At 37.1% G+C, this 12283-nt stretch overlaps 1 protein-coding gene across 1 annotated transcript; it reads left to right on the top strand.

The window, feature by feature from the left end:
* The first annotated feature begins 1071 nt into the window (after positions 1 to 1071).
* On the top strand, positions 1072 to 10587 carry MOCS2 (molybdenum cofactor synthesis 2). Its single transcript, XM_069492838.1, has 6 exons — positions 1072 to 1137; positions 2745 to 2889; positions 5725 to 5852; positions 6437 to 6587; positions 7487 to 7610; positions 10034 to 10587. Exons 2-6 carry the CDS (start codon positions 2792 to 2794, stop codon positions 10097 to 10099), a joined length of 567 nt encoding a protein of 188 aa, XP_069348939.1. The 5' UTR covers positions 1072 to 1137; positions 2745 to 2791; the 3' UTR covers positions 10100 to 10587.
* The last annotated feature ends 1696 nt before the right edge of the window (positions 10588 to 12283 follow it).

The raw sequence follows: 12283 nt of genomic DNA, 5'->3' as shown, positions 1-12283 counted from the left end.
ACCTGGCGGTGCCTTTGGTTCGGGCCTGCCGCTGCAGCCACGGCGGCCCCCACCTGGTTTCCGGGCTTTGCTCCGGCCACCTCGACAAAAATCTAGTCTACTCGGTGAATTTTTGGATTCTGGGTCACGGCATCAAGGACAGGCTCGTTTCTGAAGGCGCCTTCACCTTTTCTGGGCCCCCTTTTTCGGATTATTTGTTTTGACGTAGATAAATTTTTAATCTAAAAAGAAATGTACCTAATTAAGCTTTTTTATGAAGAAGTGTGCCTCACCTATGGATTTACGAACCCTTGATTATTTGCAAACCTGTGATTATTTCGTAGAGAATAATTTGTACTGAGTGGCAGACAGGCTGTCTTAGTGGGATCTCTTAGATTCCAACAAACCATGATCCTTGGGAAAAACAAAAAAAACGAAAAAAAGGGATCCCTTAGATATCACGCTGATGGCACAGGTTTGTCCTAGGAAATACCCGTTTATCCAGTATTTCAAACCCACTTGTCAGGTTTTGTATGTTAAATAACTAAACCCACAGCTGCTGGGTCCAGTGTAATGTAGACTAGAATCAAAGGTCATTTGACGACTGTGAAAGACAAGTCTTTTGCGGATTTGGTCATTTATTTTATTTGTGTAATTCATCTCTTGACTCAGACATTTGTTCACTGCTTAAGTGTTTATAAAAGGTGCTATAATTTTATGTCAGTTAAAGACAGGCTTACGATGTTTTCTGAGAAGATAAATACTTAGGATTTTAATTATAGCATATTTAAGTTTCTAAAACTAAAAGCATGTAGAAATTTGTCTGAATTGTGCTTAAAACATAACAGTTTTTCAAAATTTGAACTTGTAGATATACTGAAAAATTTTTATGGACAATTTAATTTTCTCTAACTTACAAAATTTGTTTTTAATTAAAGTAATACATTTGGAAAATGAGTTAACCTTGTAACTTCTCAGCCTGGACAGTCAGAAAAGGACCATGAATTATTATTAAAAGCATTTTTTTTCCTTTCAGGTTGAAGTATTGTATTTTGCAAAAAGTGCTGAAATAACAGGAGTTCATTCAGAGACCATTTTTGTGCCACAAGAAATAAAAGCACTGCAGCTGTGGAAAGAGATAGAAAATCGACATCGTGGGTAATTAAAATTTTGTAGGATGCATATGATTAACACTTTGTAATATTTTAAAAATATGTAGATGTTAAAAGTAAAAGGGCTAATAGTTATTTCCATGCTTAATGTCAAAAGGGCCATTAGTTGTATTTTTCTGGAACTACTTCTGAAAACTTAAAACTCTCATATTTAGAAATGCACAATTTCTTAAGGAAAGTTAAAGATATTTTACTGAAAAAAACACAGTGAGCTGGGATACTCCCAGAGGAACATGACTGTATGTTCTTTCATAATTTACAAAATACTAAAAATGTATATTCTGCATTTTTATAACATTAAATGAAATTGTTACAAATTCTGTTAAAAATGTGTGCTTTAGCTGGGCACAGTGGCATAGGCCTGTAATCCCAGCTTCTCAGGAGGCTGAAGTGGGAGGATCACTTGAACCTAGGAGTTAAAGACCAACCTTGGCAACATAGTAAGACCCCATCTCAAAAAATATCTGTGCTTTAACTTCTTTGTCCTGCCCCTCTCTTTAGAGAACTCAGAATAAAAATTTCTAAGATTAAAAGCAAAATGAGCTACAACAAATCCTGGATGCTGCTGAGTTTTTGCTATATTTGATTTTTTTTCTTCTGATTTTGAAAAATGTATAGCTTTAGTGTTGTCATTCGTACCTCAGCCTTTTTAGAACAAGTTATAAAAGTGGCTTATTCCATGATGTTCTAAGAATATTAACGCCGTCACTTAAGTCTATATAGATGTTTAACCTGGAAGTCCTAGTGCCATATAAACGATAACTCCACAGTGCATGTTTAAAAGGAAACTATCTTATGAATTGCTCTCACAGTGGCTTCGTAACTAATGAAACATGGTGGAGCCTCTGTTCTTTACTTTGCAACTTTTACCTGCAGGGAGATACCTGGTCTTGTGGGAAACTTCCTAGCTATACTTAGTATGCTTGTGCCTGTAGACAGAAGGCCCCTGGAAAGGCCATGTACTGATTAGGAAATTTTTCTTTTCTTTTGATCTGATTTGAATGTTGCCTCCAGTCTAGTGGGTTTTTGGTTTGTTTGTTTAATTTTCTAAGACACACAGCATCTAATAAGGAGTTGTTAGCAGTTTAATATGTTCTTTGCAATGAATAAGTATGTTTTTCAGTGGATATGTCATTTCTCCACAGAATATGAGTTAATTTAATTAGTAAATTTTGCAGGTGATACTTTATACAGTATTTTTGTTTTTTAAGAGGTAGATAGGGTCTCACTGTGTTGCCCAGGCTAGAGTACAGTGACGCGATCATAGCTCACTATAATCTTGTACTACTGGGCTCAAGCGATTCTCCCACCTCAGCCTTCAGAGTAGCTAGTACTGTGGGCATGCACCAGCATAGGCAGCTAATTTTTAAAATTTTTTTGTAGAGATGGGTCCCCTCTGTTGCCCAGGCTGATCTCAAACTCCTAGCCTCAAGTGACCTTCCCACCTCTGCCTCCCAAAGTGCTGGGATTGTAAGCGTGAACCACCATGCCTGCCTTATAGAGTAATATTTATATAATATCTTTAATTGCAGCTGAAGAGATTTGAGGTCTGTGACAGCATTGACACTTCTAATCATACTTTTTCCCCTTCAGATTGGCTGATATTAGAAATCAGGTGATATTTGCTGTTCGTCAAGAATATGTCGAACTCGGAGATCAGCTCCTCTTGCTTCAACCAGGAGACGAAATTGCCATTATCCCCCCCATTAGTGGAGGGTAGTGCTTTTGAACCATCCAGGTACGTGAGATTTGTTTTTCTTAACCAGTGTTGTACAGAAGGGCCATACAGATGGTAACTTGTATGTGGGCTGCTTAATTTGTTTGTATAGTCTTTGCAAGTGTGTCTGGTCAAGCAGTTGTTGATGCAGCAACTCTTTACTGGTGCAAACAGACTTGTGAATACCTACCTACCTTCTCTGCAGCAACTCTATTGTAAGCAGTTTAATTTTAATATCAGTTTCATGTGTTTATTCTGTTCATTTACCATGGCTTATTGAGATCTTATTATGTGTCAGGCACAGTACCAGACAGTGGAGTGTTAATATCCATATTTTTCATGTGGGAAAACGAATTCAGAGGAGCTAAAAAACTTGCCTTTGATCACATAGCTAATAAGTGGCAGAGCCAACATTTGAAGTCATTATTGGACTCTCTGTTTACTTTTTTGCAAATGTGCTCTCTGATAGTACATTTTAGCTCTCCGGGGCACAGAGAAATGTAGAAAAATTGCAAAACTAGATAGTCAAAAGATCACTTTGCCTGAAAAGAAAGCTAACCATTGTTCAGGTATAAAGGAACAGCTTTATTATTGTAGCTATGTTGCAGTGGCTCTAAGACCTACACCATCTTTTTTTCTTTCTAAGCAACTTAGTCCATATTTGACTAGGATAATGTATAAGAACATTCTTCAGTCTAGTCTAGAAAGAGCACACTTAAGTACAGACAGATTGAATGAGGCTTAATTTAGTCAACTGAAGAATAAATAATGTAGAAATTAATAGTCATCCTGATTTAAAAAAAAAAAAAAACACTTGGTAAGTCAGAAATGACAGACTTTTTGATAGGATTTTTATCCAAAATCAAGGATAGATATCATGCTGAATGGCAAACACTTAGTTCCATTAAAGAAAGGAATAAGCCAAGGATGTTTGTTTATTTCTTTCACCCATTTTTCCCCCTACCCTCCTGGAGAGCAGTGCCACAAAAAAATGAAGTATAGATCTGTAAAGCAGATTGCCCTTCAGAAAACTATGGGCTGCCATAAAAAGGGTGTCTGTGTTTGTGATGATTACAGCTGTTCTTTGGAAAGATTGGAAAGATTACTTAAAAACATTGTGTGTTGTTTGAGTATATTTGGCAGGATTGGTATTATGTAATTTTAGAACTTGCCAGCTGGGTTTTAGTAGTCCTGTAAAACCAGAAGTTGTGGGAACTCAGTGGTTTGTAGCTCATAGACCACATTTGGGTTGCCTATGTCTTATTGCAAGAAAAAGAGGTAGAAGAAGCTCAGGTGGCTGAACATCAGGTGATAAATCTGGAATCCAGTGGTATATGAATAATTATGCTTTTCTTTTCAGTAGTTGGAAGGAGATAGGGAAAGAACATTGGATTTATTAAGATTCCTTGGTTGGAATTTCAGCACCTTGAATGAGTCCTTAACGTCTCTGAACCTTCTTTTTCTTGTCTTTCAGTTCAGATAAAACCTCAAAGAATTTATAATTATGCTTCTCATAGCTTGCAAGGTCCTGCCTATCTGTCCACCCTCAGTCTGTCCTGTTCTGTCCCTTGTTGGTAGGTTCTGGAGCATGTCCTGCTCTTACTTGCCCCAGAGCCTCAGAACGTGCCACACACTCACTCTTCCTGGGATCCCTATTTCTTTACATGGTTGCCTTCTTTCAGGTCTCAGTTTCTGACATTAACCCCTGAGAGAGACCTGAAATAGTCTCTTCCCCAGCCCCCATAAACTAAGTCAATACTTGTTTATTTCCATAACTTATCCCTGTTCGTAATTCTTATTTATTGCTTTGGTTCTCTCATTTGAATACAAGAACCTTGAGGAAAGGAGCCTGTGCTTTTGTTCCCTGGTCAATATCTGGTGCCTGGCCTTAGTCTCTGGAACTTAGTGAGTGTGTAATAATGGCCCTTAAGTGAGTATATAATAGTTGATGAATTAAATGAGAAATGCATGGCAAAGGGCTTTGCACAACACCCAGTAAATAGGTATGGAGTTCATTCCCTTATTTCCTCAGTTTCTTAACTGGGGTTATGCCAGGTCATAAAAGGAACCCGTAGAATCACCATAACTTCTGCTCTCCCCCTTTCGTTTATGGATAAAGGAAAAGAAAGTTCTAGGTGTGGTGCTTGGTAACATAGCAGTTAGAGGTGGTGGGCATGTAGATGAAGGTGGCAATATCTCAGTTGTACCATGATGGGAGATATTAGTAGTAATTACAGAATTCGGAATACATTGTCATATGAGATAGATTACACTTTAGTGATCATATTAATGGTGAATTCCTTTTTTATAGTATGCCTGATTCATTAGGGATATTTATAAATATGTTGAGTTTTGCTAACATTTTACACTTATCTTTATCATTCAGGTCAAATCATGCCTCCTAACACATCTAATTGTGGGGGGTATATGGGAGGAGAAAAGAAACTTTTTATCTGAGGAATGTGAGCCTGTTTAAATTATCAGGCCCAGAGAGATACTGGAATGAACAGCAGCCATAAGATGCTATACACTGGATATCACAACTCGTCCCCTATAGTTCAACAATGTATAGCCAGTCAGTGTCATCTCTGAACCAATGGGAATTTCTGTCAAACAACTTTGTATCGGCCCCCTCCTTGTTCTCTTTCCCTTTAAAAACTTGCTTGTACCAAAGGCAACTTAGAAACGTCCCAGGCAGCTGTCCTCCTTTTGGCTTAGGTAAACTCCTCGTGGTTTGTGCCTCAGCCTCTTCCTTTTAGGTCCACATAACAGAAAAGATATAAATTGAAACAGCCTGTAAGTTGAATGTTTTGCCCCTGGTACTAGAGTTAAGGTTTATTAACATATTATTTCTAGGAGAGAGATGGATGAAGTTGAAGAGAAACCGAAAGAGATAATAAAATTCACTGCCAAGAAACTTTCAGTAGATGAAGTCTCACAGTTGGTAATTTCTCCACTCTGTGGTGCAGTATCCTTGTTTGTAGGTGAGTTAAAATTTTCACAGCATCTATTGATTGCACAAGATAGTAGAAATTAGCAAGTGCTTCCCATGTTCAGTGTTAACAGAGGATTTTTAGATACGAGGGATAAACCAAGATTACTTATGGTGGTAGGTGGAAAATTTTTTTACTTCTTATTTGTTTTGGTAGATTTGAATTAACCCATATTAAATTACAAGGCATCTTTAAAAAGTAGGATAAAGGCCATTGTTAGGAGAGAGAATTTTATATTTTCCAAATACTGAGGGAAAAGTGTACTTAAAAATAATCCTGACACATAAATATTTTCCTTTTGTATATCAAATGCTGTTTGAAAAGGAATATATGGCCTGGTTTGTCATATGAGTGTTTTAAGTAAGCTTACTTAATCATTGTTATTTTATTTCCATATTATTTTTATGATAATTATCTTTTGTTTTCCTAGTAAGGTTTGTTTTTAGAAATTTCAAAGTAATTTTTAGACAAATTGGTATGCTACTTGTTCACTATTCAAAAATAATCCTTTTTAATTCTATTGTGCTATTTCTATTTTAGGGAAAAACTTTAATTGTTTTCTTTCTTTTTTTTAGGGACTACAAGAAATAACTTCGAAGGGAAAAAAGTCATTAGCTTAGAATACGAAGCTTATCTACCCATGGCAGAAAATGAAGTCAGAAAGATTTGTAGTGAAATCAGGCAGAAATGGCCAGTGAAACACATAGCAGTGTGCCACAGACTTGGGTATGCTTTCCTTTATCAGTTTAAAAACTAAATATGTTGTTGTCTATCTGTGTACTAATTCTGACTCTTGAATCTTTCTTAGGAATTCTATTTTCCCACAAGAGGAAGAGTTGGAGGACGTAGGGACTGCTCTTAGTACCTTTAGTGACTGCCTGTTGGTTGTAACGCTGGGAGAGCACTTGTTGCCCCTAGTGCTGTAACAGTGCATTCGTGCCTGGGCTTTCAGGCCCTGGACCTTAGTGTGGACTAAAGGCCTTGAGACCTTTTTGAGAGTGTTTTGTGGTCTAGTCTCTGTTCGTATGACAATCGCTTATAGATTCTTTTTGATGTAAATGCCTTTGAAAGTCATTAAAGTAGTTTGCCTTTTTGTACCACTAGAAAGAGAAGAGTTCTTGGCTTTGAAAAGAAGCCAGCAGTTGAGCCTATGTGTATCATATTTTATGAGTTACTATTTTGTTAATAATTATAATTTTATTAATAATAGTTTTGCTAGTGATTAATGTTATCAGTCCTAATATTTATTGATTTTTTAAAAATTCTGTGTTATACTTGTCAGGTGGTAACTTTGTATCTCTGGGCATTACTTGGCACTGTGCCTTGTGTGTTTGAGTCAGATGTGTGCTGATTCAATGAAAGGACCTTTTCTTCTTAGTGCCCATCAAACAGGTTTAGTGGATAGATACTGACAATTTGGCCACAACATCAGCTTCAGCATCTCCTCTGCTGAATGCTACTGGAATGAATTACTGTTTTCTAACTAAACTGAATGTTTAAGTAAAATAGAACTACAGTGTAATTACAAGAATGCATAACTGGATATTTTTTTCTATATGTCTAGTAGATTCTTTAATACCTAGATTCAGAGGTGATGGTAAATGTTTTCCCTCATCTCATTAAAGCTTGGTTCCAGTGTCAGAAGCAAGCATAATCATTGCTGTGTCCTCAGCCCATAGGGCTGCATCCCTTGAAGCTGTGAGTTATGCCATTGATAATTTAAAAGCCAAGGTGCCCATATGGAAAAAGGTGAGTTAAGAAAAATATCTCATTTTGCCACGTGGACCTGATGTTACTCAGGAATTCTTAGATTAAAGGGTGAGGAATAAGAGTGCATACAGTATTTGTATTTATGTGCCTTCTCTGACTATAGATTCTTATTTTATCTGTGTAAAAAAGCATTTATGTAATACCTCCTTTCCATTTTGTTAAGCATGAAAAATACATGCTCCAGAGAATGCATGGCACAGAGTAGGTCTCAGTAAGTGGTATCAGTTAGAATTCCTAGGCTGTACTATTCCTGTAGTTCATATGTGAAGTCATTTCCCTTGAATTAGAATTCCCTTGATTAGAGGGTCTTTCTTTTGGAAAGTGGGAAAAATGCCTAGCTATTTAGGCAATGGCTAAAGTAGAAATTTCTCAAGGTAAAAGAGCCTTTTTCCTAGAACTGCTTCTTTTTAGGAGAAAAAAAGGTAAGATATCACCATCTCTGAGAAAATGCATAGCAGGTGGATTTAAAAACATCAGTAGGAAATTCCACCTTGTTTTCTGTCAATAAGTCAAACCAGTCAATAAGAGGAAGCAATTCTCTGGCTAAATAGAGGATTCTGAAGGGATGAAAAGGCCCAACTCCCTAACTTCTCCCCTGGTGTAGTAACACTAACCGTGGGATTGTTGCATGCTTGCACATGTGTAACTACACTTCAGCGTCTAGAATTGTCCACAGCATTGTGGCTGACAGCAAAGCTGAGGAATTAATGAACAGCTCAGTAGATCAGAAGACTGGAGCAGAGGGCCAGGGCTTTTAAAGGGTGAGTCTCCTCTCCTTCACAGGAGCCTCAGTCAGTGTTAGAGATAAGCAAGCTGGACTCTGAACCAGAGCCTTGGTAATTTCGCGACCATATTTTCTGAATAAAACCTGAAACCAATTGTTAACAAGGGAATACTTTGGGATAGAGGATAGAATATGTGAAAGGGAACTAGGTGAAGCTCAGATATATGGTTGCTTAGCAACGAACAAAGCTGCTACAATTTTGATAGAATATGAAGCAGGCCTTGGCCTTGGAAGAGGGAGAAGTAGAAAAGAACATTCCAAGATGAGCTTCAAGCCGGGGCAGGAATAGCTTTCTTTACCAGAGAGGAAAGAATGGATATTAAGCCAACAGAAAGTAGACGAGGGGGAGCCCCAGAAAATAAGGGTTAGGGATAAGAGTTGGGCATATTCTTCTTGTCCTTTGAGGACTAGCTGGGCTATTTGCTTTTCTCTGTTTGTGGAGATTTGGGGGAAGTGTAGGTTTCAGAGGACAGTTGAATTTGGATTCTTCTCTCTGCAGAAATGGAATCTGACTAGAGAGTGAGGAAAGTGATAGGTTCTTCTTCCCTGCTTTCCACAAATTATCTAAATTCTAGTCTGGTTCTAGTCCTAGCCTGTGCTAGGGAAGTGGGTGGCGGGCAGGTAGGGCTCATACTTCACACAACAGCTCGCACCAGAGTACAGCTCACACCTGTGTAAGAACTTTTGCAGGTGATCACTTAACTTGACCGCTAATGGAAATAACCCACCTGTCTTTAGAAAAGCATATTGAGAAACGTTTAAACTAAAGACCTTCCGCCTTTCCTTATATAACCTTGCCCATGTTGTCTCTTGTCATGGCTCAAAATGGAATTAATTGTTTATTCCCTTCTGTTGTTGCACCTTGTCTCGTTATAGCTTCTTGTCTGTCATTTCTGCAACTGGATTGAGAGTCCTTAAGTGTAGGGAACATGTCTATTCATTTTTCTATTCTGAGAGCCGTATACAGTCCATATTTGTTGGATTGTTAAAAGAGGAGCCGATTGAAATAGACGTTGTTGACTAAAGAAAAAACTAATAATTGTAATAAAGAATTAATGTTAGTTTTTTCAGATGTCTACTGAGGACTATAGGCCGGGCCTCCGGCCCAGGAGCAGTTCTGTCAGACTGCTTGAGAGCAGTGTTTCAAACCACTGCTTATATACAGGTGATGGGGGTTCAGTACGAGTAAAATCACATTAAGCTTGCTCAGAAGTTGTATTAAAGCAGAATCACATCAAGGTTTGTGTGTAAGGGCACCTCTGGTTATAGATTACAGAAGTATACTCACTGACTCCATCTAATGTTTTCTTAAGGAAAGGCAAGGACTAGGGTCGTTTGTCTTTTAAGGAATATGCTGAGTCAAGACGAGATGCAGGGGGCTGTGTGCTCTGTCCTGTTTTGTCTCAAAGTCATTATTGCGCAGAGAGTTATATGTCTTCACAGGGTCAGGGGCCTTGTGAAATGACTCAATGAGCAGAAATGAGCAAACTTGGCTTCTTTTGTTTGCTACTCTGTTTCACAATGTAATATTCATTTGTCTGAGTTATTCAAATGTATTTTATTTTCATTTATTAACATGATCTATTTTGATTACCTGATAATGGTTTTGTTTTTTTAGGAAATGTATGAAGAGTCATCATCTTGGAAAAGAAACAAAGAGTGCTTTTGGGCGACCAACGATTAACCACTTACGTATTTACAGTACTAAACCTTAAATTTATTGAACTTTTATTATTGATCACATTTTTATTTTTCTTCTCCACAAATTAAGCTAGTTTTCTGAAGTACAGTCTCTTATGTTATACCAGTGGGACAAAATGGAAAACAAAAAAAGCAAAATAAATGGATATGTAGAATGAGTGGTTATTATGGAAGTAGAGATAGAGGAAGGACTTTAGGGAAGAAATGGGACAATTTAAATGTGAGGAAAGATGTCTTTGGTAGACATATCCTTCCATGACTTAATTTCTGCTTGTAACTCAACTCATATTGAGGTATGGACCCTTCTCGTTGACTTTAACTGTCTTAGAAAGAGCCTTCCCCACCCCGGCCCCAATCCATTGATAGCATTGTTATCAGTGATGCATTATGGGAATGTTGGCAGAACTGGAAAGTGTAAAAAGTCATTATCAGACAGTCTTGATATTGTAGATTTTCAGAACTTATGTATTCTAAAAAATAAACTAAATAAACTCATGATTTAAAAAGTTTAAAAAGTCTTTTCCTGTATTTTTAAATTCAGTGATAATACCTAAAATATTTCAAGTAGGAAATACGAAGGTTTCCAGTATTTTAGAATCTATAATCTTACTATAAAACTTTTTGTATTTTATTAGTTGTTAATATTGTATCAATATGTAAATCAGCATAAAATTGTAAAACTAACAATGGGGTAGTTCGTAGTTGATGTTTAAAATTTGACCCACAACCATTTAAGGAAATTATATTAATGAAATTAATATAAGGAAACTTATATGGTTGTTTATTAAAGCATTTTCAGATAGTTGTCTTTTTGGTTGCTTATGCAGCATTATGATTAGTGAAGTCATTAAATTTTCTGCAAGATTTTTATACTAAACAATGATCTAATTTTTGATTGGTCAACCTTTATACTATCTTGATAGACTTGAGTGTGTAAGTCAATTATCGGTTTTATTTGAAATTTTTTTCCATCTTTTTTGAGGTATACTTGACAAAAATTGTATATACTTAGGGTGTACAATGTAGTATTTTAATATACATTATGAATTGATTATCATAATTCAGCTAATTAACATATCCATTACCTCACATAGTACTTTTTTTAATGTGTGATGAGAATACCTCAGATAGACTCTCTTTACAAATTTCAAGTATACACAGACAGGTCTTAAAATAAAATATCGGCATAATTTGAGCAGTTGGCATCATCACAAAATTTGCATTATGGGTATTAAGAACAAAAACTGTACTTTTAGACACTTAAATTGAATGGTTTTATTTTGTTTCTGTGACAAATAAGAAATCTAGTGATTATATCTGTTACATTTAGGAAAACAGTTTTTACCTAGGGAACTCATTTAACACATTTAGTGAATGCCGTTCTGTGCCAGGCACTCACCCAGTGATGCGTGTCTACCAGTCTTGAATACCATGGGGAAGACTGCATCCCGCCTCTGGCTGGGACCTACAGGACCGCCACATTGACTTTAGGAATCTCACGAGTACTTGGTGCCTATTCCTTGGCCCATCCAGAGAGATTGGGCCAGAAAGATATTGGGAAGGCAGACTGAGTTGGGCTTGCCTGTCTGGTCTCAGCCTTACCCTCGCAATTCATTGCCACCCTCTGCCTTCCACCAAATGCCCTGGAGAAGGGGCTGGGTGTTGGACAGTAAGTTGGATCTTGTATCTGAAAGCACAGTATCATGGGGTTACTGGGCCACTGCAGACATTTCTAGGATTTTGCACACGTTGTTAGTGTGATATGTTATATGTAATGTTAATATGAGATATGTGGATTTCAAGATTTTTCCACTCAAATATTTCTTTAGAAGGTCTTTATTGAGGCTAATTGTGTTTTTAAAAAACAGAACATTCTTTAAACACATTTTTGAAGAATCATGCCTTCATTAAATAGGCTTTATTCTAAGTTTGGAACTGAGACTGTTATGTTTTTAAAGTTTTCATACAAAGGTTAAGGAGTTAATCTGAGGCATGCAGGAACTGGGATGGAATGTCCTTGAAAGTTTTTGTGCATTGCAGTCAACTTAGATAGGGTCTTCACTGATCCTCCCTTTCGTAGGAGTAAGTGGCAGAGTTAACTGGTGGTTGAGATATTAAGGGGCCAGCATCACTCTGACATGTAGCCTTTCTATCTCTGTAACTTGGC

The sequence above is a fragment of the Eulemur rufifrons genome, chromosome 17 (assembly GCF_041146395.1).
Source record: "Eulemur rufifrons isolate Redbay chromosome 17, OSU_ERuf_1, whole genome shotgun sequence".
Lineage (NCBI taxonomy): Eukaryota > Metazoa > Chordata > Mammalia > Primates > Lemuridae > Eulemur > Eulemur rufifrons.
The sequence above is the reverse complement of the archived record's forward strand: the minus strand, read 5'-3'. Positions and strand labels throughout refer to the sequence as shown.